Here is a 23,887-nt window from a genome sequence, read left to right on the forward strand (position 1 = left end):
GAAAGGACTTAATAAAAGAGAAGTGATAACCTAAAAATTTAGATTTGCAGGAACTGTCAATACACAAAAGCATTTTCCTTTGATAAAAAGTTACATTTCAGATTGTCCCTGTGTAATTGAAAAATTGTGGTTAGCCTGTTGCAATATAGATAATATAAAAAAATTCTTTAGGATTATTTTCAAGACATCTATAAAAGAGGGTGATGATAATTTCAGTGAGAAACATTTCTTCTATTCCCTGAGAGACATTAATGGAGCTTTTACTTAGAACTAATTGGAATATGGTACTCGCAACCCGCTAAATAAAAATGTAATGGGCAATTTTAAAGATTGCAAATGTTTTATTATGTTTACCATGTATTTCTTTGTAACTATGTTTGGCTTTAAGGTATCGCACAGTATTCTAAATTATTCAGTATTTATTTGTTTATGGTGCTAATTTTTATTTATGAAAATCCACTAGTGGAAAAAGATTCTGCTATATTTTCTTTTAGGTGTAGTTCCTTCGTGTACATTTATTGGCATTTGTCAACAAGCAACTAAATATTTACTGTACTGTGAACCACGAAATTAAATAGATTTTATACTGAAATTAACATTAAAACTTTTTTTGTCCTAGGTAAAATTTGATCTATGAAGACTTTTACTTAAGACTAGTGGTTTCATAGAGTCATATAAATTTATTTTTACTGAAAACTGCTACTTTTTGGTTTAAAGTTCTTTGGAAATTTTTAATATATTTGCATTTTCATGGTACTATACCCTGTGTATGTCATTTAAAAATAATTCAGAGAGCTCTAAGACTTTTGCTCTTTGGAAGACTTGTTAGTTACCCCTTTGATATCCTACCTCTGTCTTTACAAAGAAGTAAAGTCATAAATTAGTGCCGTGTTTCGATATCGGGTAGCCTTTTTCATTTCTTTAGATAGGATTCAAGTTTTATATACCTGACACTAGATAGAGGTTTTTTTTTATTTATTGATGGAGTCAATTTATTACCGATTGTGGCCTCATTTACGTAAATATTCCTGAGTAAGTGCAGTACTGATTAGTAGACTCTTTAATGTGCAGTTGGAGATGGATTATAAACGAAACTGCCATAAGCGATAATGGTTCCATCTAATTATAACAAAATCCGACCCTTGCTATTTATCATGTAACGTTCTAAGTGCTTTTATAACATCCGTTATGAAAACCCTTCAGGTAAGCACTCCCGTTCTCATTTTCCAGATGAGGAAACTGAGGAGTAGAAAGGTTAACCTTCTGCAGCTCATAAGTGGAAGAGTCAGGATTCAAACTCAAGCCGTGAGGCTCCAGAATCCTAGCTCTTAAGCACGGCTTCGTCCTGCCTCGAGGCATGCAGCGACGAGAGGGAGCGGGAGGCGCCCAGGCCCGTTTTGAGGAGTGCGTTGGCCCTGTGTTGACCACAGCAGTTTATTTTGACTTTTATTACACAACATAGTGTTTGTTTTAGGTAACATTCCTTTTGTTCTGAAAATGTGGCCACATGCCTTATAATTGCTTTAGTCCTATGTTAAATCAAAACAGTAATGCCTCTTTCCAGACATAAACGTGAGAATGCTTTCACCCTCTTCCTGAGGGAGTAATTAGATTTTGAAGCTTATGTCATATATAGCAAGTATGAGTGGCCATTGGTAATTTAAAAAGCTATACTGCCTATACCTATCACCCAAATCAGAATTTCAGTTTGCAGTACAACTGTTGGTAACGAGCATCTTTTATTTTGTTCGTATTTTATTCCAGGAAGGTTGCATATTTTAAAAAAATGCTTAAGTGTTTCGTCTAATCGAACTCTAAATGATAATGGTTTTATGAGATTTGTGGAAAACAGCGCTACATTATTTAGATTTCTTTTCCAGTGAGTTGTGTCTGTATCTCTTTTAATAACGTCTCAGCTAATCCACAAGTTGCGTTTAGCGTAGCCCGTGGCAGTCGAGGCTGGGCTCCAGCGGCTGCATGCCTGCTCTGCTCTGTCCTCAGCCGGTCCGTACTTCACTGTGCGTCTAACGTGGTACCTCTCGTGAAGGTAGAGTTAGGCCCGGGTTCTAGAACCCAGCCTAGCCTTAAAATGGAAATAGATATGCCTTGACATAATTCATTTGTGAGAACACAGCTGAATTATGTCTAAGGATCTTTTTTAAAATTTGTATGTCCGAACAAATGTAGACGATCTCTAGATATTCTCGATCAAGGCCATTTAAACATTTCAGTCAGTCCATTTTTAGTCCTTAGACAGTATTTCCTAGCTTCTGCTTTGGCACTTTCCTGTGACTTCAGCTCTTGAAATTTCCACATGTAATTCTTAGTAAAGTGTTAATTAAGTAAGGTCTATAGTATATGAGGATTAATTTAGACTGAAGATTATTAAATAAAAACGTAATTTGAAATTAGGTGAACAGTAGTAAATGAACACTATCAATTTTGTTGGATAACCCTCAGTTGAATGTATAAATTCCTTAATAAAGATCATCTATTTGAATATTCTATCAAAATGTTTTAGATGGAAAGTGAGTATGAATTTAAACTCATACCATCTCCCATCTCAGGTTATTATTAAAGATTAAGCCGGATAGCTGGGGAAATCAGGAATGTCTTTCTATGGCCAACATTTTTATTCAAAAACATTGAGATTTGTTTGAGTTAATAGGAAATGAATTATTAAGTAAGGTAAGAAAGTTAGCAGAAGTCCAGAATCTGAAGTCATTATAAGTAAGTAAAACCGTGAACCCTAGTGAACAGCCCCTCCCAGCCCGCATCACCCAAATAGGATTCTCCAAACTGGGTGGCTTAACACAGCAGACCTTTGTTCTCTCTTCATTCTCGAGGCCGGGAGTTAGAGATCAAGGTGTCAGCAGGGTCATACTTTTTCCAGAGGCTTTAAAGGAGAATCCATCCTTACCTCCTCCAGCTTCTGGTGTCCCCAGACATTCCTGGGCGTGTGGCGCATCACTCCAGTCTCTGCTTCTGTGGTCACATTGCCTCCTCCTCTGCTCTGTGTGCTTTAAGGAAATATTCAGAAGCCTTCTCCAAATTTTAGGGGATACTTGAAATCTAGTGTAATACTGGAATTTAAGGTAGAGACCTTGTCTTTTTTTTTTTTTTTTTTCTTTTGGTCCACTACTGTGTCTCCAGCACCTAGAACAAATAAATACATAAATGAACTCTAAGCATCTTCTCAGAAACTTTGTTCATATTATAGATGAGAAATGAAGAAATCAAAAATTGGATTCAGGAATCCTCATTAAAAATTTGAGATCCACTATTAGCTTAATGTGACACCACAATTGTTGATTAAGTTAACAGAATCAATCAAAATTATTAATAAAATTCTGTGAGAAATAATTTTTTTATCAAGAAGGGAAATTTTGACTTTTCAATTTTTCTTTTCTGTCAATGACAATCTTACTGTCTTAGTATAATGTATTATATATCAGGGGTGCATAATAGATTTAAAGAACTTTTTGGCAACTGAAAGTCCTTATATAGACCACATAAATATATTAAATTTCCAAAGATTTGTTTAATAAAAATGCTACACGTTTTATGTGGTGATATTTTCTGTCTTTCATCTGAGCATATAAATATCTAATGGCTGACAGTAAATTATTCTTAGAAATGACAAATTGATTTTTAGTTCTTATAATTTCACATTTCTTGAATAAATATATTCAGTATTTTTATAAAATAAGAAATGGTATCACATTTTTTCTTTCAGATTTTTTAAATGGATTGATTTCATTTTATCTTTGGTATAATTATTAAACTATTTAGCTCAATGGACTTACAGCATCTTATACCAATATAAATTTATTATTTTATAATAGCATTTAAAATCTAAACATTATACCACTAATTAGATAATTAATATCTAATGATTTTAAAATTCATGTAAGAATACATAAAGTAGAAAAATAAATACAGTCAAGAAAGGAACTATGTCATTTTTTTAATGGAAACTGAGTGTAACAGGTTTTATAAATCTGGCATGCGTTTTTTATATTAGGGCCATGTTTTCTCAGTAAAACAAAGTGAGGAGGGGCGTCAGTTTGCTTTTTTCCCTTTATGTTTCTTTTATGTGCTCTTACATTTGTAGAGATATTGTTCACATATTCTTCATTTATTCATTCATTTAGTAAATTATTGTGCATCTGTCAAGTGGTTGGCACTATGTTGAGTACTAGGAGTGTATCACTTCAGGGGAAAAGAACTGACAATATTTATTGCCAATGGTGAAAATCGAATTTTCATGCAAAAATTAGAATTTTACAGGACATATCTGCCAGCGTGAGCTTGACAGCTTCCCAGTGCTTCTCTGATGATATTTGCAGTGATGACAAATGTGTTTGTATAATGAAATGTATCAGTATTTGGAAGATCAGTGTAACTCAGTGGACCAGTGTTTTCTAAAAGACCACTGATTTTTGTGATGTTACAAAATCATATAAAGTGTAAAAAATTCATTCATTGTGTACTGCAGACCAGTAGATTTTCACATAACAGAGTACAGAAAGTTCATTGATATGGTTCCGAATTCTGCATTGTAGTTACGCTTTTTTAAAAAACCACACTTGTCAAATGCTGGTGTAGTATCAAAGAAAGATATCGGAAGCTATCTGAATACTCTTCCCTTTTCTAGCTACGTATCTATTTGAGCCAGATTTTATTCCTATATTTTAACCAAAACAATGCCCTGCAAGCGATTGAATGCAGAAGCAGATGTGAGAATCTGGCTATCTTCTATTAAGGTACATAGTGAAGAGATTTGCAAAAATGTAAAGCGGTTCTGCTTTTCTCACTAATTTTCTTTTTTTTAGAAAATGCAATTATTTTCATAACAATATTTGTTACATGTAATGAGTTTTAAAAGAAGAACTAAAGAATTTTAATTTTCTTTTCAATTTATCATGCAGTAAACATAGATGTAATGTAGGAAAACAACAATCTGGGGGCTTTTCAGTAATGGTTACGGGTGTAAAGTGGTCTGAGATAAAGAGTTTGAGAATTGCTCATTGAGGAGTGATTCCATGTCTGAAACGTGTGTTTGGGTGAGGTCGCGGGGGAGCTTGCATTTTATGCTAAGAGACTTGCACTTACAGTAAATAGTGAGGAGTCACTATGTTTGAGCAGGGAAGTGATGTAATCGAAGTGGCGCATGCAGACATCAGGGTGATCTGGGGGTGACGGATGCGTTAGAATGGAGGGGGTGAGTAGATGGGAGAGCAGGCACAGCACCTCAGCAGAGGGCAGGTGCAAGGTGTTGGGCCCTGTTTGGATTGGGCTAAATGACAGATTCGTGAAGGCGGTACTGACTTAGCGACTTGGAAGATAGGGTAAGGGAGCAGTCAAATGTTAGGTTCGAGCTTAGATAAAAAGGGGGTTAAGAGAAGCTGATTTGTAGGGAAAGTTGAATGGCTTCCAATTTTTTATAGTACTATGATTTAAGCATTCGAGATTGAATAGCCTGGTAGAACTGTCCAGTAGAGCAGCGGTCCCCAACCTCTTTGGCCACAGAGACTGGTGCTCCCATGAGAATAAAGTGCCTGATGATCTGAAGGGGAGCTGAGGTGGCGATGCTAGCGCTGGGGAAACAGATGAAGCTTCACTGGATGGCAGCCGCTCACCTTCTGCTGTGCAGCTCTGTTCCTAACAGGCCACGGCCAAGTTCCTAACAGACCACTGACCAGTAGCTCTCCGCAGCCTGGGGTTTAGGGACCCCTGCAATAGAGAACTAAAGGTTGACCAGGTAGCCTTCCAGCTCTCGTGGTATCATAGAGCACTCTGTTGCTTAAAATTATGAAGAGTTCTTTATGAAGTAAGCACATGGCGATCTGGTTGCTAAAAATTTATATTTTTGGTAGCCAGGTAATAGATTATATCAAAATCTGATAAAATACACATTTATCGATGATTACGTGCTAGGCACCGTGTTACGTGTTCTTACAGTCACGATGTTTGTGTACATGAGTGTGTGTGTGGTGCTAAGCTCTATTAACCCACATCTTCTCGTTTCCTTGACTTCACAGCATTCGACAGAAAGTTATTTTCCTATGTAGAACAATAAAATGTTGTTTAAACAAGTTATGATCAAAATTTAACGCAGAAAATGGACTCTTTTCACATTCTTTAAAAAAAAATGACACAATTAGTCAGTGGGACATGGAAGAGAAACATCTATTTTATATCCTTCTTATGCTAAGTGTTTTTCATAGAAATTCCTTGATACTGTGTGGATGATTTACCAAGGCTTTTTAAAACGGCTGAAAATATGTTCTAACAACCATCTGATAAAATGAAAAACTGAACAAAATGTGTACTCAGATGAATGATTCTCTGAAGAAATAATGGTGCAAATGAATTATCAAAGTGTGAAATCATTAAAAACAAAACATGTTTGGGTTTTTATTGAATCTTAATTGCAGGCTTATGTATTTTCTTTTGTAAGCTAAGTTAAAAGAAAATTGCCTAACTAAATTTTTGGAGGCTAGTGTTGTAGGACATATATTGCACCATAATTTATTTTTCACATAAAAGCCGCTGTTCATTTTTTCCCCCTAGCATTAACATGCATGCTTTCCTCATGTAGGAGAATATATAAAAAACTGGAGGCCAAGATATTTCCTTTTGAAGACAGATGGCTCATTCATAGGATATAAAGAGAAACCTCAAGATGTGGATTTACCTTATCCCCTCAACAACTTTTCAGTGGCAAGTAAGTTAATTATGATTGTTGATTCACCTTGTATTGATTTATTTGCATGACCTTATGTGTCAGATATCTTAGTATATTTGAGAAGCCTATTAAAAAGTTTAGGTTTGTATTTAATAGCAGAGAAATTTTCAGCTTTTGTAGAATTTCAGTTCCTTAGCATAGGGATTATAGATAATATGTGTTCTTATATAATGAATAGTTTAATATTTTTTATAGTTAGCACTTGAATGTGATAATTACAATTCCCTGAGTGTGTATCTCAAGTTTTTCTTTATAAAATGTAGACAAAGCCCTTTGAACTTGGTTGCTGGCGTGAACTTGGTTTGAAGATGTCGCAGTACTTGGTGCATTTCTAAACATAGTTTCCTATCGTAATCTTGGTTAGCTCTTTTGATTGATTGTATGATGAGAAACAAGTGATTTGCATTAGAAATTTTCAGGGGAGATTTTATGTTTGTAGTTAAAATTTTCTTCCTTACAGATAATGATGATGATGATGACAACAGTTATTATTGTTATGTTGTGACCAGGCACTCAGACTTGCCTGCATTACTGATTTATCAATGGAAGGGTTTTTCCTTGTTAATTCAGAAGTAAAGCATTTTAAAGTTATGTTAGTTAAAATAAACTTGCATAACAGCTACAGTCTGTACCATTGAGATAAAATCTTCAGACACCATTCTTAATTTTGATTTTGGTTGTTATTTATTATAGTCATATTTGGAAAAGATAGGAGAAATTGAAGCAAAAAAATAAAAATACAATGAAATAGTAACTACAGAAAATCCAAGATAACAAAAATCCTTTAATATTATAAAAGTCATTTTACCATTGTATGGAGCCCTAGCCATTTTTATGAATACTGTCTTTTAATTTTTTTGAAGAATAAAACAGTAAACCAAAGAGTTTGTGAAATCATTTGAATGATGAAGATACTAGCTTTAAAGGAAAAAAAAAACCCTCTCTATTTATGTAAGTGGATTCTTATGTAGGAATTTCATTTTAAAAAAAAAGTGAGAACGCTGTTGTATGTATGTATTAGTTAAGGAAATCATTTTTCCGCACCCAAATGCTCATTAGATATTTATAGCCTGCTTTCAATAGAAAATTATTTTTAAAATCTTGTTGTCAATTGGAATAATATCTTGTATTTTGTGTTGACTTAAGAACACATTTTTATTCTAAAGATCTTTTGGGCGAGCGTTTGCTTTAAAGCGATAGAAATTGGCTTATAAAACATTAGCGGCATACGTTATGACATCCTACCTAAAGCCAGTATAGTTTCTTAGTTCCTCTGTTTTACTAGCAAATGCTATTGATTTGCCTGAAATAATTTATAAAAGTACAGAACTCCTGTATCTGCTGATCAAAATGCAGCATTTTTTGACCTTATGAAATTTCACACCCCAACAAGTTTTAAAGACATACTGTATGTCACAGTCTGCCAACATCTGCTCCAACACTTCCACTGGCAGAGGCTGAAATAAATGCTGCACTCTTGGGGAGAAATCCTGTTTAGTGACTGACAGTCAGCTTATCCACGAAATAAATATTAGTTGACATCTGTAATCTTTATTTATATAATCGAGTAGTTGTAGGTGGTTGACTCAAATGGACAGGTAAAGTTGAAGACCAGCTCCTTAGGTTTCAGAAGTGTATTAACAGGAATCTTACACTAAATAAACTATTTTAAATTGACTGTTCTTAAAGCTTGATTTATTGCAGTGTTAAATTTTATAAATAATAATTACTTGAGGAAAGAGCGAGTAGCGAAATGGGCATTGGCTGAAGAATGGTTCAGATTTCAGCTTTGCCATGAGTATGACCTTGGGCGGGTCATTTTCTGAAACTCTCTGGTCTTTAGTTCCTTCATCAGCATAGTGAAAACACTTGGATTCAATGGATTTATAAGGCCTTTTTGTCTCTCACATCCTGTGATTCTGTGAGGGGGAGATTGAACACGCCCTTAAAGAGTTAAACAAATTAAAATAGAGGGGTATTCCAGGCAGAGAGTGAAAGAATGTTTTTATGAGACATTAAAAGAAAGAACAGTTGGAAAAAGCAAGGGTTACTTCACCAATAGTTTCCCTATTGCCCAGCCTCCTTTGTAAATGAAAACAGTCTTTTACAAGGTATTTCTAAGGTATGCTGGGAAATGTTACATATACACATATATTCCATTGATAGCTACAGTATGAGTCCCCTGTTTTCCCTGATAATTAAAAATGTTACTTAAAATTAATGTGTGTAGATTTTAATGGAATTTTACCAAAACAGGCTTTTTATTCTCATGAAAAAATAAAGTATCAGAACTGGAAAGGACTTAGAATTGACCTTTCCAGTCTGTTAAATTTCATATTCCTTCTTTTCTGATATAAAATGTCTAAAAAGATAGTCTATACTCATTGTTCCTAATTCTCAGCCCACTGCAACCTAGCTTTCCCTCTTTTTCACTTGATCGAAACCACTTTTAATAAGCTCTCCAGTGACGACTTGCTTGCTAAGACTAGCCGACATTTTTTCAGTTTTCCTGGATTTACATGTGGGCTGCGTTTTGTACTGTTGACTGCCACTTTCTTCGTGGGATGATCTCTCTCACCACCTCTTCCTTCTGGGATGTCTCTCCTGGTTTCGTCCTTTGCCTGGGGCATGCATTTGGATGTCTAACAGGGTTCTGGCCAAGGACTCTTCTCACTTGGACCCTCTCCCTGGGAGGTCACATTGGCCCTCTCAGGTTTCAGTTACTCCCTGTGTGCAGCAACGCCCACTCTGCTGTGTCTGCAGGGCAGACCTCTCTCCTGGGCAGTAGGTTACTGTGTTCCCCTGACTTCTCGACATCTCTCCTTAGATATTTTTTGGACTCAACATGTCCTAAGCTGAACTCAAGATAATTTTGTCATTTTTTCCCCCCTCTGTTCAGTGTCTCAGTTCAGCCTTGAGCAGAAACCTGGACCCATTCCATGCCTTTTTTTCTTTACATCTTCACTCCACGCCCAATTCAGTTCTTAATCCTGCTGATGTTGCTCCTTATTTCCTGAATTTATGTCCTTTCCTGTAATTACCTAAAACAAGCCTTCATCGTAGAGTCTTAACTAGAGGCTGTGCCTCTAGTTCATACCACTTTTAATACTTCCTTCACGTGACTGTCACAGTGATCTTTCTAAAATTAAATCTTAAATATGCCATTCTCCTGTGAAAGCCTTGCCCTGCATCTTCATTGCCTAGTGGATAAAGTCCAGCTCCCTTAATACATCATGTGAAAAGCTCCTCAATCTGGCCTCTGCTTTTAGCTCTTGCTTTGTCTCTCTTCTGCTGTGCAATTCTGCTTTGACAGTACCGAACTGTTGATAATTCCCTGTGCTAACTATGCTGTTTTTCTACTCTGAGCCTTTGTTTAGGCTGTTCCCTCTCAATGGAACGTCCTCTATTTGCCTGGATAATTTTTTTCATTCTTTAAGACTTAATTCAGATTAAAATTCCCAGCCTGGCTAAATTACTCTTCTCTGCCCTTAACAAAGCTGTTACCTGTTGTTATCACATTGTTTCTTGGTTATCTTGTTCATGTGCATGTCTCATCTGCCAATTATGAGTTATTTTAGGGGAAAGAGCCTAGTGTTGTTTATCTTTTATCTTCTAGTGCCTGCATATTAGGGCTTAATAACTATTTTTGAATGAACATCTGAAAACATCTAGTCCATATTTTTCACTTTTGAGATGAGACAAGTGAAGCCTTTAGAAATTCAGTGATCTTTCTAAGGTTGTTTATTAGGTAGTGGTAATTAAGTATCAAGATTAAAATTCAGATTTTCCTACTGTTATTTAAGTATGTTATTCCCATCCTCAAGTCACATTTTGTGACATTTTCCCTAGATTAAGAGCCCTGGTAGTTGATTTTGGTGGGAGTTCCAACACTTAAATTGCTAGATATCTTCTGACATGCAGAATGTAACCTCTCCAAGCCCTGTAAAATGTGGATAATGACATCTGACCTTCATTCTTCAGGTGGATCAAATATGAGCTATATGCAAAGATGCCTTCTAAATGTGCTGTAGAAATGTAAATAAAAGTTATATTTTTTAAAGAAAGGTACATCTCTAATCAGATTTTTGGTTTGGTAAATTGCTAATTATAGATTGAGATTATCTTTGCACAAGAAACATTACATTTTGACTAAAAAATAACATGGGATACACATAGCATTGTTGCAAAGGTACTTTGAATGCAGTAGTTAGTCTACCCAATAGTCATGGCCTTTAACGTTTTGTCAGCTGTCAGTCCTCAAAAGCAGAAACTGCTCCTCAATGGAGAACTGGAATGTTTGCCCACGTGTCTTGGGGCTCAGTCTTCTTTTGATCTGTTCCCTTCTTGACGTCTGTGGGGGACAGGGAGAAGTGCCAGGATGCGTCCCCACAGCACGTCCTACAATTCTACCTTATTTCCTGTTGCAATTATTGGCCCACTCTGACAATATCTTTTTCCTCATTGACCCATTTTTCTTTTCTGTTTGAAAACAAGGAAGAAAATTAGACCTACCAAAAAACATCCTTATCTCTAAATAAATATTAGACTCAAATATTATAAATGTGTACACAAATCCGTTAATTCGTATTAATGCTTCTATTGTGGCTGTCCGTGGTCATAAAGGAAAAGCGATGACTTGATTCTTAGTCTTACATAACACATGATGCCACCTAGAATGACAACCGTATAAATCTAGAATAACCCTATACTATATAAAATATACAAGGGTTACTTTTATGGGGCTTATTGATCATTAGAACTGTATTAAATACTGAAAGGAGTATTAAATACAATTTTCTCACATAGGAATTTGTCACTGACTCTGGAAATCATTCACATAAAACACATAACAATGGGAAGGAAAATGAGAGTATTTGCTAAAATGAATTTTATAGAGAATAAATGCTACAGAAGTTGAGAGAATGGGTAAAGGTAAAGTAAGCTAGGGTGACTAGCTGCTCATGAGATGAGATTAACATGAGCTCTGAAGGACAGGTGATATGTAGGTTTTTGGAAGAAGGAGGACATTCTCAGTGAGGTAAATGACATAAGCAAATGTACAAAGTCTGTAGTTAAGGAGCAGCTTGTTCTCTGACTACTATAGGCAATGTCCTGGATGGACAGAGAATTTGTTGGAGGAGAAAAAGTTAAGATTAGATAAGTTGTAGTCAGATTGTGAAAGGTCTTGAACACCATTTGGGTGTTTTTAATGGAAACACGTTGGAAACCACTGGAGGCTCTTGAGCATTAGGTGTGCAAATCAGTATTTAATAAAAAAAAGAACCTGAGTAGAGTGTGCCGCAGATGGGACACATCCATGGACAGGTAGTTCTCTTTCTCTTTGGCCCATGAATCAGTCCGTCAGCAAGATGTCGTTTGGTTTTCCCCACTTTCCAGTCTCGCTGCTCTCATCGTGATTCGGTTCTTCATCGGTTTACCCCTGGATTATTTTGATAGTCTCCTAACTGATTGCTCACCTTCAAATATTCTCCTCCCCGGAGTGGTTGGAAGCAATGCATAGGACCGACGCCTCTTCTAAAAGAAGTTCCTTTGCAGATATTATCTCCTTGCTCAGAAAAATCTCAAATTTTCCCCATTTTTCACAAGAGGAAGATGAATTTTTATTTTTGATGTATTCTATATCAACAATTAAGCACTTGATAAAATCGTAACTGTGTTTATACTCTACACATTTTCAGTATTTCTTTTTTCTTCTATTATTCCTTAATGGTCCACACATTTTCCTTTTGATCTGCATTGCTACATTCTGTTAGGTTCAGTTGTTTACAGAATTCCTAACCCTGTTTTTGCTTTGAGCGATTTTTAGACCACTTTATATATTTAATCATTTGAAGATTCGATGCTTTTTCCACCCCCCTAATTGTGATCAGATTTTAGGTAATCAGAAATTATGTCTGGTAATAGGTGTATCTCACTGTAAGAAATAGATATCTTACTTTAAAAATTCATTATAAAATGATTACTGTAGATTTAATCAAATTTACTTCCCAGCTTTCATTCTTATAAGTGGTACTGTATTCATATATATGCAAAATTTAACCTATAAACCAAGTTTAGATTGGGAAGTGAAGAAAACCTTTTCAAAAAGCACTTTAAATGGAGATAGTTTTTAGAAAATAACCGTAATATCGTCATTCAAATGACTCCAATTTGACAAGGAATAAAAGTCCACAGAATTTCTGCTCTTCCCTCCTTTTTTCTACATTACGCAACAAATGTGCAAAAAAAAAGAGAGAGAGTAATCCTGTGTAAATGAATATGACCGTGGCAGTCCAGAGTCTCAGATCCAGCAGCTGAGTGTGAGCGGACCCCTGCATCTCTGAAGGGTGCCATCAGGTGTGTGTCCTTTGTAAACGCAATTCGATCTGTGTATCATTTGTGGTTCCTATTAGATACGTTCACTGTCTTCCTTCCTTCATTGTAACGGTATAAATCAGGGGTCACCAACCCTCGGGACCTGGACCAGTAGCAGTCCATGGCCCGTGAGGAACCGGGCCGCACCGCAGGAGGTGAGCGGTGGGCAAGCAAACGAAGCTTCATCTGTTTTTGCATCTGCTCCCCAGCGCTAGCATCACCGACTCAGCTCCACCTCAGATCCTCGGCCATTAGATTCTCATGGGAGCACCGGTCCCTGGTGCCCAAAAGGTCGGGGACCAGTGCGATAGGTGACCAGATTTCTGTCAGAGCCCGCACCCATCCTGGTATCTTTCATGCTCCCTCCCTCCTCTTTCCTGACTTACTCTGAAGCCTGTTTAGTCTGCACCTTCTTAGCCTCGTTCATCGGAATACAAATATGTATGTGGCCTGTGTAGAATCAGGGGAGTGATAAACTGCTAGGGCACAGTGACCGTGTATACTCATTTTGAAAATTCCCTGTAACGTTTATTACAGGATCTGGTGTACTGGCAGATCATTGGACTTGGAGTTTGAGTCTCGGTTCTGCTACTTCACTAGCTGTGTGTCCTTGGGGAAATCACTTAACTTCTCTGATCTTTACTTTTCTCATCTTTAAACATGAAGTTAATAATATCTACCCAGGGTTATAGTGAGGTTTAAATGAGATGATATATGTGAAATACTTTGTAAACTATAAGATTCTGTGCCAATAAAAGCGTTAGTGTGAGATAGAAGATGCTCAGTGATATTTGCTCAATCGAGTTAAATGGCAGCCATTCTTCTCTCTGCAGCTAAGTGACGTTGGGGTAGGCGAGGAAACTACTGGGTTTTCTTTAAAGACCATTCCCTGTTTTAAGTAGAACCTGTTTACAACGATCTTGTACAGTCGAGGCCAGCTGCTGCTGCTGGGTCGGGGGGACAATCCTGATTTCATTTAATGCCAAGGTGTTTGATCTTAGGGGCTAGTCCTCCTTATAGCCAGATAACACAAGCTAGACCCCTAAATCACACCATGGCCGCCTCTGGCCACCAGAGAAGACGTCATTGAGGCTGAAGGGCAGCACCAGGGGATTGAACTCAGAGGAGCTGGGTGCAGCACAAACTCTTCAAACCCCAGCCTTCGGAGGGCAGGCTTCTGCCGGGGCTGAGGGTCCATGCACCTTCTGTCATCCCCTATTTAGTCGGAGGTTTTGTTTTTTAACAAAAGTAATAAGATCCTTAAGTTCCTTTCTGACTGTTCTAAGAGGATCCTTTGGTTACCATCCATTGCGGAAAAACTTTAAATTAATTTGGGTTTTCCATTAGATGATTTTTCTGTAAGATGGAGGATGCAGCGAGGCTTGTTCTCAGGGGAGCGCAGGCGAGGAGTGATCAGTGTCAGTAGCTGCCGTTAAGTGACGTGAGGATGTGAAGGAGGACCCAACAGAACCAGCCTCCTTCCTCCCCTCCGCCCCTCCTCCCGTCTCCCGCGCGCTCATGCCTGCGCTCCGTCTGTCACAGCTTCTCCTAAGGTCAGCAGTTCACTGCCACTTATCCAAAGACACTTAAGTGAAGGAACACCATACGTGTAATTATTTTCACTGAATTTTTATTTTTTTATTTTTATTTTTTATTTTATTATTATTATTTTTTACACCTACAGCACCTGGTCTTCCTAGGTGATCTCCCATCTAAGTACTAACCAGGCCCGACCCTGCTTAGCTTCCGAGATCAGACGGGATTGGGCGCTTTCAGGGTGGCACGGACATAGTTGAATTTTTAAAAAATACTTTTACCCCTGACTCCCTTCTTGGCTTCCTTTCCTAATGATCCCAAACAACAACCTCACATATTTACTCTGTTTTGAAATTTTCTACCTTGCGTGCATATGATTTAAAGTAACAAAATTTGGAACATAGAGGGGTTATCACAAATAAATTGTAAACATATTTTTAGGAAAGCTAAGTTCTAATGAATATTTAGAGAGTTTTTATTGAGGGTTTATTGTATTCTCAACATTGTACCAGGTTCTGAGGGAAAAAAGAAGGAAATAAGGAAGGAAACCAACCTTTCTTTGAGCGTTACTATGTGCCAGGCCCTTTCACATATGTTATCTCATTTAATCTTCACACCAGCATCTGAGGTAAGTATTATGTTCTCCATTTTAAAGAGACTGAGAGAGGTTATGTGACTTGCTTTAGGTCACTTACCTGGTAGATGGCAGAGCCAGAATTCTCAAGCTCTGTCTAACAGATGCTAATCTCGAAGCCTGTGTTCATTTTATTAACTCACAGATACATGATATAGCCCTTGGCTTTGAAGAATTTATAATCTAGTAGCAAAAATCTGCCACAGACCCTTTGAATTGGTATTTTGAGATGTTTTATAGTTCAGTTCTGAAGTAAGTTTATAATGAATATATTCAGTATGAGTTTAGGATAGAGGGGAGGTATCTTTAAGGATTAGATCACCAAGAAAAAGCTCTATTGGAAATTGGAAATTGGAGAAGTACTAAGATTTCAGAAGATAAAATACATTCCAGGTAACAGGAATATCATTAATTTGAACTTCACCTGAATCTCTTCTTGTTGCTTTAAATGGGCACGAAATCCTCATATGTGAATGAAAGCTCCAGATGGTATGTTATTTCTTTAATCCCTGTATAGAGTGAAAAATTTCGGAGGAGGATAAAGCATAAATGATAGGAATAAACATGGCAATTGAAATATTTAGCAGAATGCCATAATCCTATCAGACAGTTTGTTTTCTCAGGGTCAGAGTTAGGCAGCTTTCCTGGCATTTTGTGTGCAGTTTCTGTAGTGACATTGCTGTTCATCTTCTATCCTGGTAGACTATAAAATAATTTTACTGATGCAAATAATATCCCATTTTTAAAGCCCATCTTAAAGGCAGTTTTTTTCTTTAGCTAAAATCATTTTAGACTTTTTTCAGAAAGGCTACACTATCTCTTTATCTCTTTATTTTTAAAAATCTGATGGCTTTTATGTAGGAGAGGTGAGGGGGTGAGGGTGGGGAGTGGACAGTGGGTGTCAGGTGGGAGGGCCACCGCCTGCAGCCTGTGTGTGACAGGCAGCTGTGGTGGATTTATCGTATAACTTTTACATTAAGTTAATTACTAACAGTTCAATATATCTTAGTTTTTCAGGTGAAAATTTTCTGATTGTGACACTGCCCGACATCAGCCAGACTTCGATGCTGAGGGTCCTTGTACAGTTGTTTCATCTTGTCGCTGATCTCAGCTTTTTCCTTCCTGTTCTGTTTGCACATCTTTCTAACTACAATCATTTATGACCTGGGTCATTTACGGGTCATGCCTACCTGATTTGTTTAATATTTATTTTTTAAGTTAAGTTTTTATTTTTTAGAAAATAGAGGTTTATGTGTAATTTTTAAAATTATAAATTAAAAATGATCATATGCCCATTAATTTGGTACTTTAATTCCACCTTATTTACAATTATTACATAAGAAATTAAGAGGGGATTAAGGAAATGAGGGAAGAGAATTGACATTTTTTAAGAGCCTACTATATATGGAGTGCTTCAGAGGAGCACATTTTGTCATGACAAGAACATTGTGAAATAAATATTAACTTAAAAAAACAAACCAGCTGATGAAACTAAGACCTAGAGAGATTAAGAAGCTTTCCCAGAGTCTCAAAGCAAGGATGCGATGGGGACTCTGGTCTAACACCGAGCTCGAATGCATTTAATCGTTTGTGAGATTCTGAGATGACAGTTCTCTTCAGATGATGTTTAGTCAGCACCCACAAAAACATGGTGGTACCCAAGTGTTCACACAGCAGACCACTGTTCCTGAGAGGTGTATTTTATGTATCAGTGATACTTACTTATGCTATAGCAGAGGGAGAAGCATGGAGGTGGAAGCCAGGTGGCTGATTATTTGACAGAAATTTATTACATAATATTGGGTCAGTCACTTAACCAGTCTGGGACTCAGAATTCTGTCACCTGTGATGTGAAGGAGTTAGAATGAGGAATCTCTAAAGTCCTTTCTCCTGAAATTGAATGACTTGCTATCAGAAACGGACAACTTCTTGAAACATTCAATCTATTGAGAATTAATAATAATTATCACTTGTTGAGCACCTGTGTGCTATGTGCTGTACATAAATATTGCTGGTCTTGATAGCATTTTTGCAGAATACATAATATCCCTGTTATAACTGGGGAAACTTAGGCTCATGGGGTTTGCAGTGGTCATGTATCTATTAGGTGACAGGACCGGAAGCCAAACTCACAGCTTTCTGTTTCAAGGCCGGTGCTTTTTCTACAGCGCTGCTTACCTGAAACATCTGTGCTGCCTTGGGGTCCAGAGATCAGAGGTTTTCTAGAAAGCGTGGGCAGTTCTGCAGTGTGGGCTTTCCGTGCCTCGATTAGTTTACATGTCAGTATCACGGATCAAATCTTGTCATTTTCACCTAGTGTATGAAGAGATGTTTCAGAGCTTCTGGATGCTTCTATTTAAGGAAACTAGCTTAATGCAGAGGATTCACTAGTATGTGAAGATTTCAGCCTTGCTCTTCTAATTATATCACAGAAGTTCTAGGAGAAACGCTAATTTTTAGAGGCAGAAGCATCTGGATATTTAGGATGAATTATATGATCACTGCATTTTTAACAAATTGGACTCGAGGGGCACATGTTTTGTTATCTCTCAGCAGTTATACACCAAATCACTGCCTTCCTGTTTTATTCTCTATATCTTTATGTTAATTTAAAAGCACTCATTGTATTTTGAGTAAAGTTAAATGAGGCCTAAGGCCATAGTACTGGGGGAAGACCTTTAAGCCTTGGAATTTAGGAAAGACATCAAGGCATTCTTTTGGGTTGGGAATAATACATAATCAAGCAGATGCTAATGAAAAAATGAAACGTAGGGAAAGAGAAAAGAGACTAGGGTGCCTGTTTGGAAGTTGTATAGAGGCGAGTACATCGCCCCTTTATTACAATAATGTTTCTGCACTATAATAAGGTCTTTCATTGCAAGTTCAGCTTTTTTCATTCATTTGTTTTGTGCTCTGCTTCCTGTTACTAATTGTCAGCACAATGGTCTTCCAACTATGAAGTCTCAGTGTCCTTTTGGACCAATTTGTCATTGTCTTTCTCCCTCACCCTCAACCCATGCACTCAGAATCTATTACTATGGTTGCATTTTTAGACATTTTTATGTTTTAAAATGGCAGTGCTTTTGAAACATGCCAGAATAGTTCATGGTGATTGAATCGTCCAACCAACAACAGTTACTGCTTCCAAAAGCAAGCTGATAAAGTTTCTATCTCTATAGGATACTCTTAGAAAGTAATTAAAAATAAACATATAAAACTTTCTTTATAGCATTAGTTCATATGCATTGTTTTCTCTGATAGCTTCATGGTCATCCTGTGGAAAGGACATTTTGTTAAAAATATTTTTTTAGCCTATATCATTTGTAGATTTACTGTTTACCACATAGATTCTTTGGAAATCTGTGCCTTTACATTTTTCCTACTATTCACTATTCTTATAGATTATTTTATTATGACTAAAGAATCGGCAAGGCTAGCTTAGATTGACAAGCCTGAACAAGTTCTGATATCAGCCTCCAGGCAACTGTAGTTAACATGTTAATTCATGTTAGGTTTTTAACATTTTGGCCAATAAAAGTTTCAAATGTGCATTGTACCAATTATCTAATGTTAAGAGAAAGAAATTTTTAAAAATATAATTTTTGTAAAGAAATCCTGAAACAATATTATTCCTTGATAGCTTATCTATCACCTAGAACTTCCCTTGTCTTATGATCAAAGTGCATTGGTGCTTTTAAATGTAAGAGTCTCACAAGAGATGGCACTTGTTTCCAGTGCGTGAATGCTAAACAAGTAGGGCCAATTTTCTTTCGGTGAAAACTATTTCAATACTCTGTGTCATCTGTTTCTATCAATTTAATTGCAGAAAACTAGTGAAGTATATAAAGTGAAGTATATAAAGTTTGTTATAAAGAAATAAACCTTTATTTTCTCTCTTATAAGCAGCTAACATTCCTAAAACAGTATGTGACATACTACGAAGAGCCAAGAATTTAGAGCTAGAAAAAAACAAATTAGAGACTCAGTTTTACATCCTTGATCACTTGATGATTTTGAACAAGTGATTTAAAAATCAGACAGCTTCTATTTTCTTATTTGTGAAATAGAAACAATAAAAATGCGTTAGAACTTTATTGGGAGGATTAAATGAGAAATAATGCATATAAAATCTTAATGTTCTAGTGAAGCAACTAATAATATGCTAAGATAATGATTTAGTTTGTAATTATTTAAAAAGTAAATTTTGGAAAAAATATATTTTGGAAAGTAAATTTTCTCTACTAACTTAAATTGGCAAAAGATTTAAGATGTGATTTTTTTTTTTTATTTTACTAAAGACGAATGAGCTGATTATTCCAAAGTACGCTCTTCATTTAGCTTGCAGTGCATCAGTTAAACCAGATTGTCAAATGAAATGTTTTGTGTTATAGTAAAGTCTCAGAGACCCCTTTGTGGCTGTGGTCCTCCAAAATTCACTCTTTGTGTGTTTGTTTTTTTGTTTATTTTGACAGTTCTGTGCTTTACTCTGAATGAATAGGCCTACCTTTTAATTTTTCTCCAAGGGAAAAAATCCTTTAACTATTCTATAAATCTAATTATTTCTACCACTTTTCCTAGGGTAATAAATATAACTCTTAAGAGTTAGAGTTGTAGATGTTTAATCAAGAATTTGATCAGGCTGTAAATTTTTTTTTTTTTCAAATTGATGTTATTAGGATTATTTTTATAAAAATAAATATTTGTACATATGCTTAAAGCATTTATTTTTCTCATGCAGTATTTATCACTAATATTCTCAGAAGTGTTCTCAACTGGACAGTATAGTTTTTAAAGAAAGAAGTATTTTAGGTTTTGGGGGGACAGATCATAAAGTAAATTTTGTTTCTAAAGGAGTGCGAACTTTAATTTATTGAGATAATTTTACAAGAAAAAGAGAATTAGTTGTGATAAACTCTGTCGTATCAAAGATGTTTCCCGAAGCTTTCTTTGTTTGAATTCAGGCTGTGTGTACTAAGACTGTGATGAATAAGAAAGAACTAAGAGAAATATTCCAAATCCCCTGAAACTCATAGTTAAGCAGATGCACATGAAACAGTCAAATGACAATGTATGATTCATAAATATTAAGCATAGTAGGTCTTTAAGAGTAGAGAGTAAGGATCGGGGCCATTAGAGAAGATTTTTGAATGATTGCAATCGGGGTAGAAGGAAAAGTGTGTGTTTCCAGATTATGGAAGCTGGGTCAAGTGCTGAAGTTAATTGGGAAACGTTCGGGGGCAGCGAAGGTGTGTGTATATATCCGCAGAAAGTGGTTTTTATGGTAGGGAATAAAGTTTGGAAAAGATTCAGGATTGCTTATGAATAGCTTTGAAAGTCAGTCTGAAAAAGTTGAACTTGTTCTGAAGAGAGTAGTGTGTTTTTGAGAGGAGAATGATGTCTGGAATATGAGTTTGAGGAAGACTAATGAGGCCAGCAGTATGTGAGACAATTGGACAGGAAAGAAGGGGAACCCTCTGGGAGGCCATTTAAGGGATCCAGATTTTGGTGATAAGTTCGGTGGTTGGGTGTCAGCAGTGAAACGGAGGGATCATTCAAGAGACATTCCGGAAGAGCTGTTGAGCTGAGAGCTGCTGGCGTAGCAGCCATGGGTTCAAGGAAAGCTCAGAGGTGACTACAGATGTGTTTCTTGGGTGATGAGGAGAATGATACAGAAGTAAAACGAATAGAAACCCTGTTGGTATGGTAATGTTCAGTTTGGAAGATGTACATTTTCGAGGTACATTGAGAATGAGGTAATATAAGTGCCTCAGAAGAGAGACGCCAGGTTTGCCATGTGGCAGTGGAGCTTGTCGGAAGGGCTGGCGCTAGAAGCGCAGGCTTGAGAGGTCGAACGTCAGGTGAAAATGGAGACAAAGCCACGAGAAAGCCACCCGGAACCACGTTCAGGGTCCTGAGCAGGTCTCTGAAGACCTTTCTGACCTCATCTCTCACCACTTCCCCGACTTACTTTCCCTGGTCGTACCCGACTCCTTGCTGTTTCTCAGATGCTCTGGGCTCCCGCCCGCAGAGGCCTTCGTGTTTACCCATCCGTCCACCCCATCACACTTCCTGCAGGTACCTGCGTTGGTCCCTCATTTCATTAAGGGTCACCTTTCCAACTATGCTATCTAAAAGAGTAGCACCTCCCTGTCGTTTCAACTTAACTTTTCTTCATAGTCCTTATAAACTCCTATTATGTTGTAAATTAATTGTTTTACTTGTTGTGTGACCACTGATCCCCTCAGTAAGATGTGAGCTTGATGAAAAGTAGGGACTTTGTTCTCTTCACCGCTCTATCCCCAGTGTCTAGGTTGTTGCTTGGCATACTGTGGGCAAAAAATATATATCTATTTATTTAATGATTGTCTAAATTTATTTAATGGAGGACAAAATTATCATAAAAGAAAGCAGAACACAAAAGTCTGAGTCAAGCTCAATTCGGAGAGAGAGGCCCTGAGACAGAAGGCTAAGGAATGGTCACAGAGCGGGAGGTAAAACCAGGCAGTTCAGTGTCGTGGAGGTCAAGGGGGAGTGACACAGAGGGGAAGCCAAGGACACCTGATGAAGTGGTGTCATTGATAAGCGACTACGAAGCTGTGAATATATGAGTAGGAATTGTCCCATCAATGCACATGGAAGCTTTAGTATTTCAGTTGTAACTTAGAGTTGATTCAAAATATAGTGATTATTCCTGCAGCGATACCTTTAAACTTCAGTGCCCGGTGAAATATCCTGAAGCTTAACTTGTGATAGTTTCAGCTGGAAGTGTCTTTGTTTTAGATGTTCGTCTGGAAAAACAAGTTTTTTCCACATTCAACCATTTAAACCTTCTGTAGTTTATCTTGGTACATACTTTGAGGAAAGAACCTAATATTTTAGAGGCGTTTCTACTTTTGACTTTTTGTCATGAAAATTTTCAGACATACAGATAAAGCAGCTTATCGAACGCTCATATATCCATTACCTAGACTTAACAGTTAACATTTTCCCATATTTGCATCATCATTTTGTTAAAATATTTAAAGTAAACTATCATATCATGACATTTTTACCCCTAAATTCTCGAGTATGAATTTCTGAAGAATAAGGACATTTTCCAACGTCATTGCCTGTGTTACCTAATAAAATTTAGAAATCTTTACTGTTATCAAATGCTGATTCATACTCAGGTTTCCCCAGTTGTTGCCTAAAGTATCTTTAACAACTGGCTTGTTTAAACCAGACACATCAGGGACCACGCACCGCATTGCCAGGCATGTCTCCTAAGCCTCTCCAGTCTAGAAGAGCCCCCCGTCCTATTCGCTGCCCCATGTCAATTACATTCACTCATTAAGGAGACCGGGTTATTGTCCTCTAGCAGGTGCCCTCTTTTGTAATTCTCTGATGATTGTTTCTATGTGGTGTCATTTAACTTTCTCCTCTCTCCGTATTTCCTGCAAAATGCAAGTTAGCTCTAAAGATTCCATTAGATTTACATTGAGTATATCTGTCAAAACTATTTCCTTGATGATTCTGTGTACATCATATTACATTGTGTCGGGAGGTACTTAGTATTTGGTTGACCAGCTGTTAGTGATGTTGACATTGCTCGCTGGTGTCAGGCAGCACACACTTGATGTCTCCATTATAAAGTTAAGTTTCTTTTTTTGTGACTGGCAGATAATCTGTGAGTTGACACCTTGGCATCATGCAATATTAAAATCTTCATCAGTTATTTACCTAATGATTTTAGCATCCATTGATGATCCTATTCTGAATCAATTATTTTATTAGGTGAAGATGATCTTTTAGCTGTTTTTGAAGATGTGGTGTTAGTTAGCCAAGACACAGATTCATTACTAAGTTTGGATAGTGTTGGTCATGTATTCTTTCATTATGTTTGTTTACTATTGAGAGCTGCTGTGTTCGGGCCCAGCTCTGGGTGACCAAATTATCTGAACTGTGCCCATGGGGAATTCACAGTGAAATTGCAGTTTCATCATACTTCATATATAAGTTAGTTTTTCTTATTTAGTTAAAACAAAAGTAGTGCTCACGATTATTTTTCAGATTTTAGCACAGTACTCAATAGTAAGCTGTGTCAGAATGGTTAGGTACCATCCTGTTTACATCTGGATAATTCACTTCTATTTGCTTCATGAATTATGATCATGAATAAACAGCTTACTCTGGTATATGAGCACAGTGGAGTTCTGTGCCACTGTTAGGTATGATGATGTATTTAATGAAATGAAAAATATTTACAGCTAATTAAATGAGCACTTATGCAATATATTCCATATGTTATAGTCTCATTTTTAAAAAAAAGCTTAGAAAAGAACTGAAATATATGTGAAAGCATTAACAGTGGTTATACCTGTATTTTTTATTTTAGTTATGCCTATATTTGAATTTTTCTACGGTAATCATGGGAGATTTGAATATGAATTTGTACAATGAGAGTAAATGAAGAAATATGTTTTAAAACCAACTCACCTCCACAACAGGGTGAATGTACTTAATGCCATGGAACTGTACACTTAAAAATGGTTAAAATGGTACATTTTGTCATGTGAGTTTTTTTTAACCACAGGAAAAGTCCATGGCCATTG

General features: G+C 36.7%; 1 protein-coding gene and 1 pseudogene across 8 annotated transcripts in view; one reads left to right on the forward strand and one right to left on the reverse strand.

Annotated features, from left to right (window-relative positions):
• The window catches only part of AKT3 (AKT serine/threonine kinase 3), a 282,574-nt gene that overhangs the window by 138,767 nt on the left and 119,920 nt on the right, over positions 1-23,887 (forward strand). For 7 of the 8 annotated variants that reach the window (XM_023536572.1, XM_023536569.1, XM_023536574.1 and 4 more), the window contains one exon: positions 6,605-6,730. The exons of the other annotated variant lie outside the window; for it this stretch is intronic. In XM_023536572.1, the coding sequence (XP_023392340.1) occupies positions 6,605-6,730 (126 nt within the window). The remainder of the gene's footprint in view (positions 1-6,604; positions 6,731-23,887) is intronic. 8 annotated transcript variants of the gene reach the window in all.
• On the reverse strand, positions 14,802-14,920 carry LOC111745646 (annotated as a pseudogene).

Source organism: Pteropus vampyrus, unplaced genomic scaffold (genome assembly GCF_000151845.1).
Source record: "Pteropus vampyrus isolate Shadow unplaced genomic scaffold, Pvam_2.0 Scaffold159, whole genome shotgun sequence".
In the NCBI taxonomy this organism is placed as follows: Eukaryota; Metazoa; Chordata; class Mammalia; order Chiroptera; family Pteropodidae; genus Pteropus; species Pteropus vampyrus.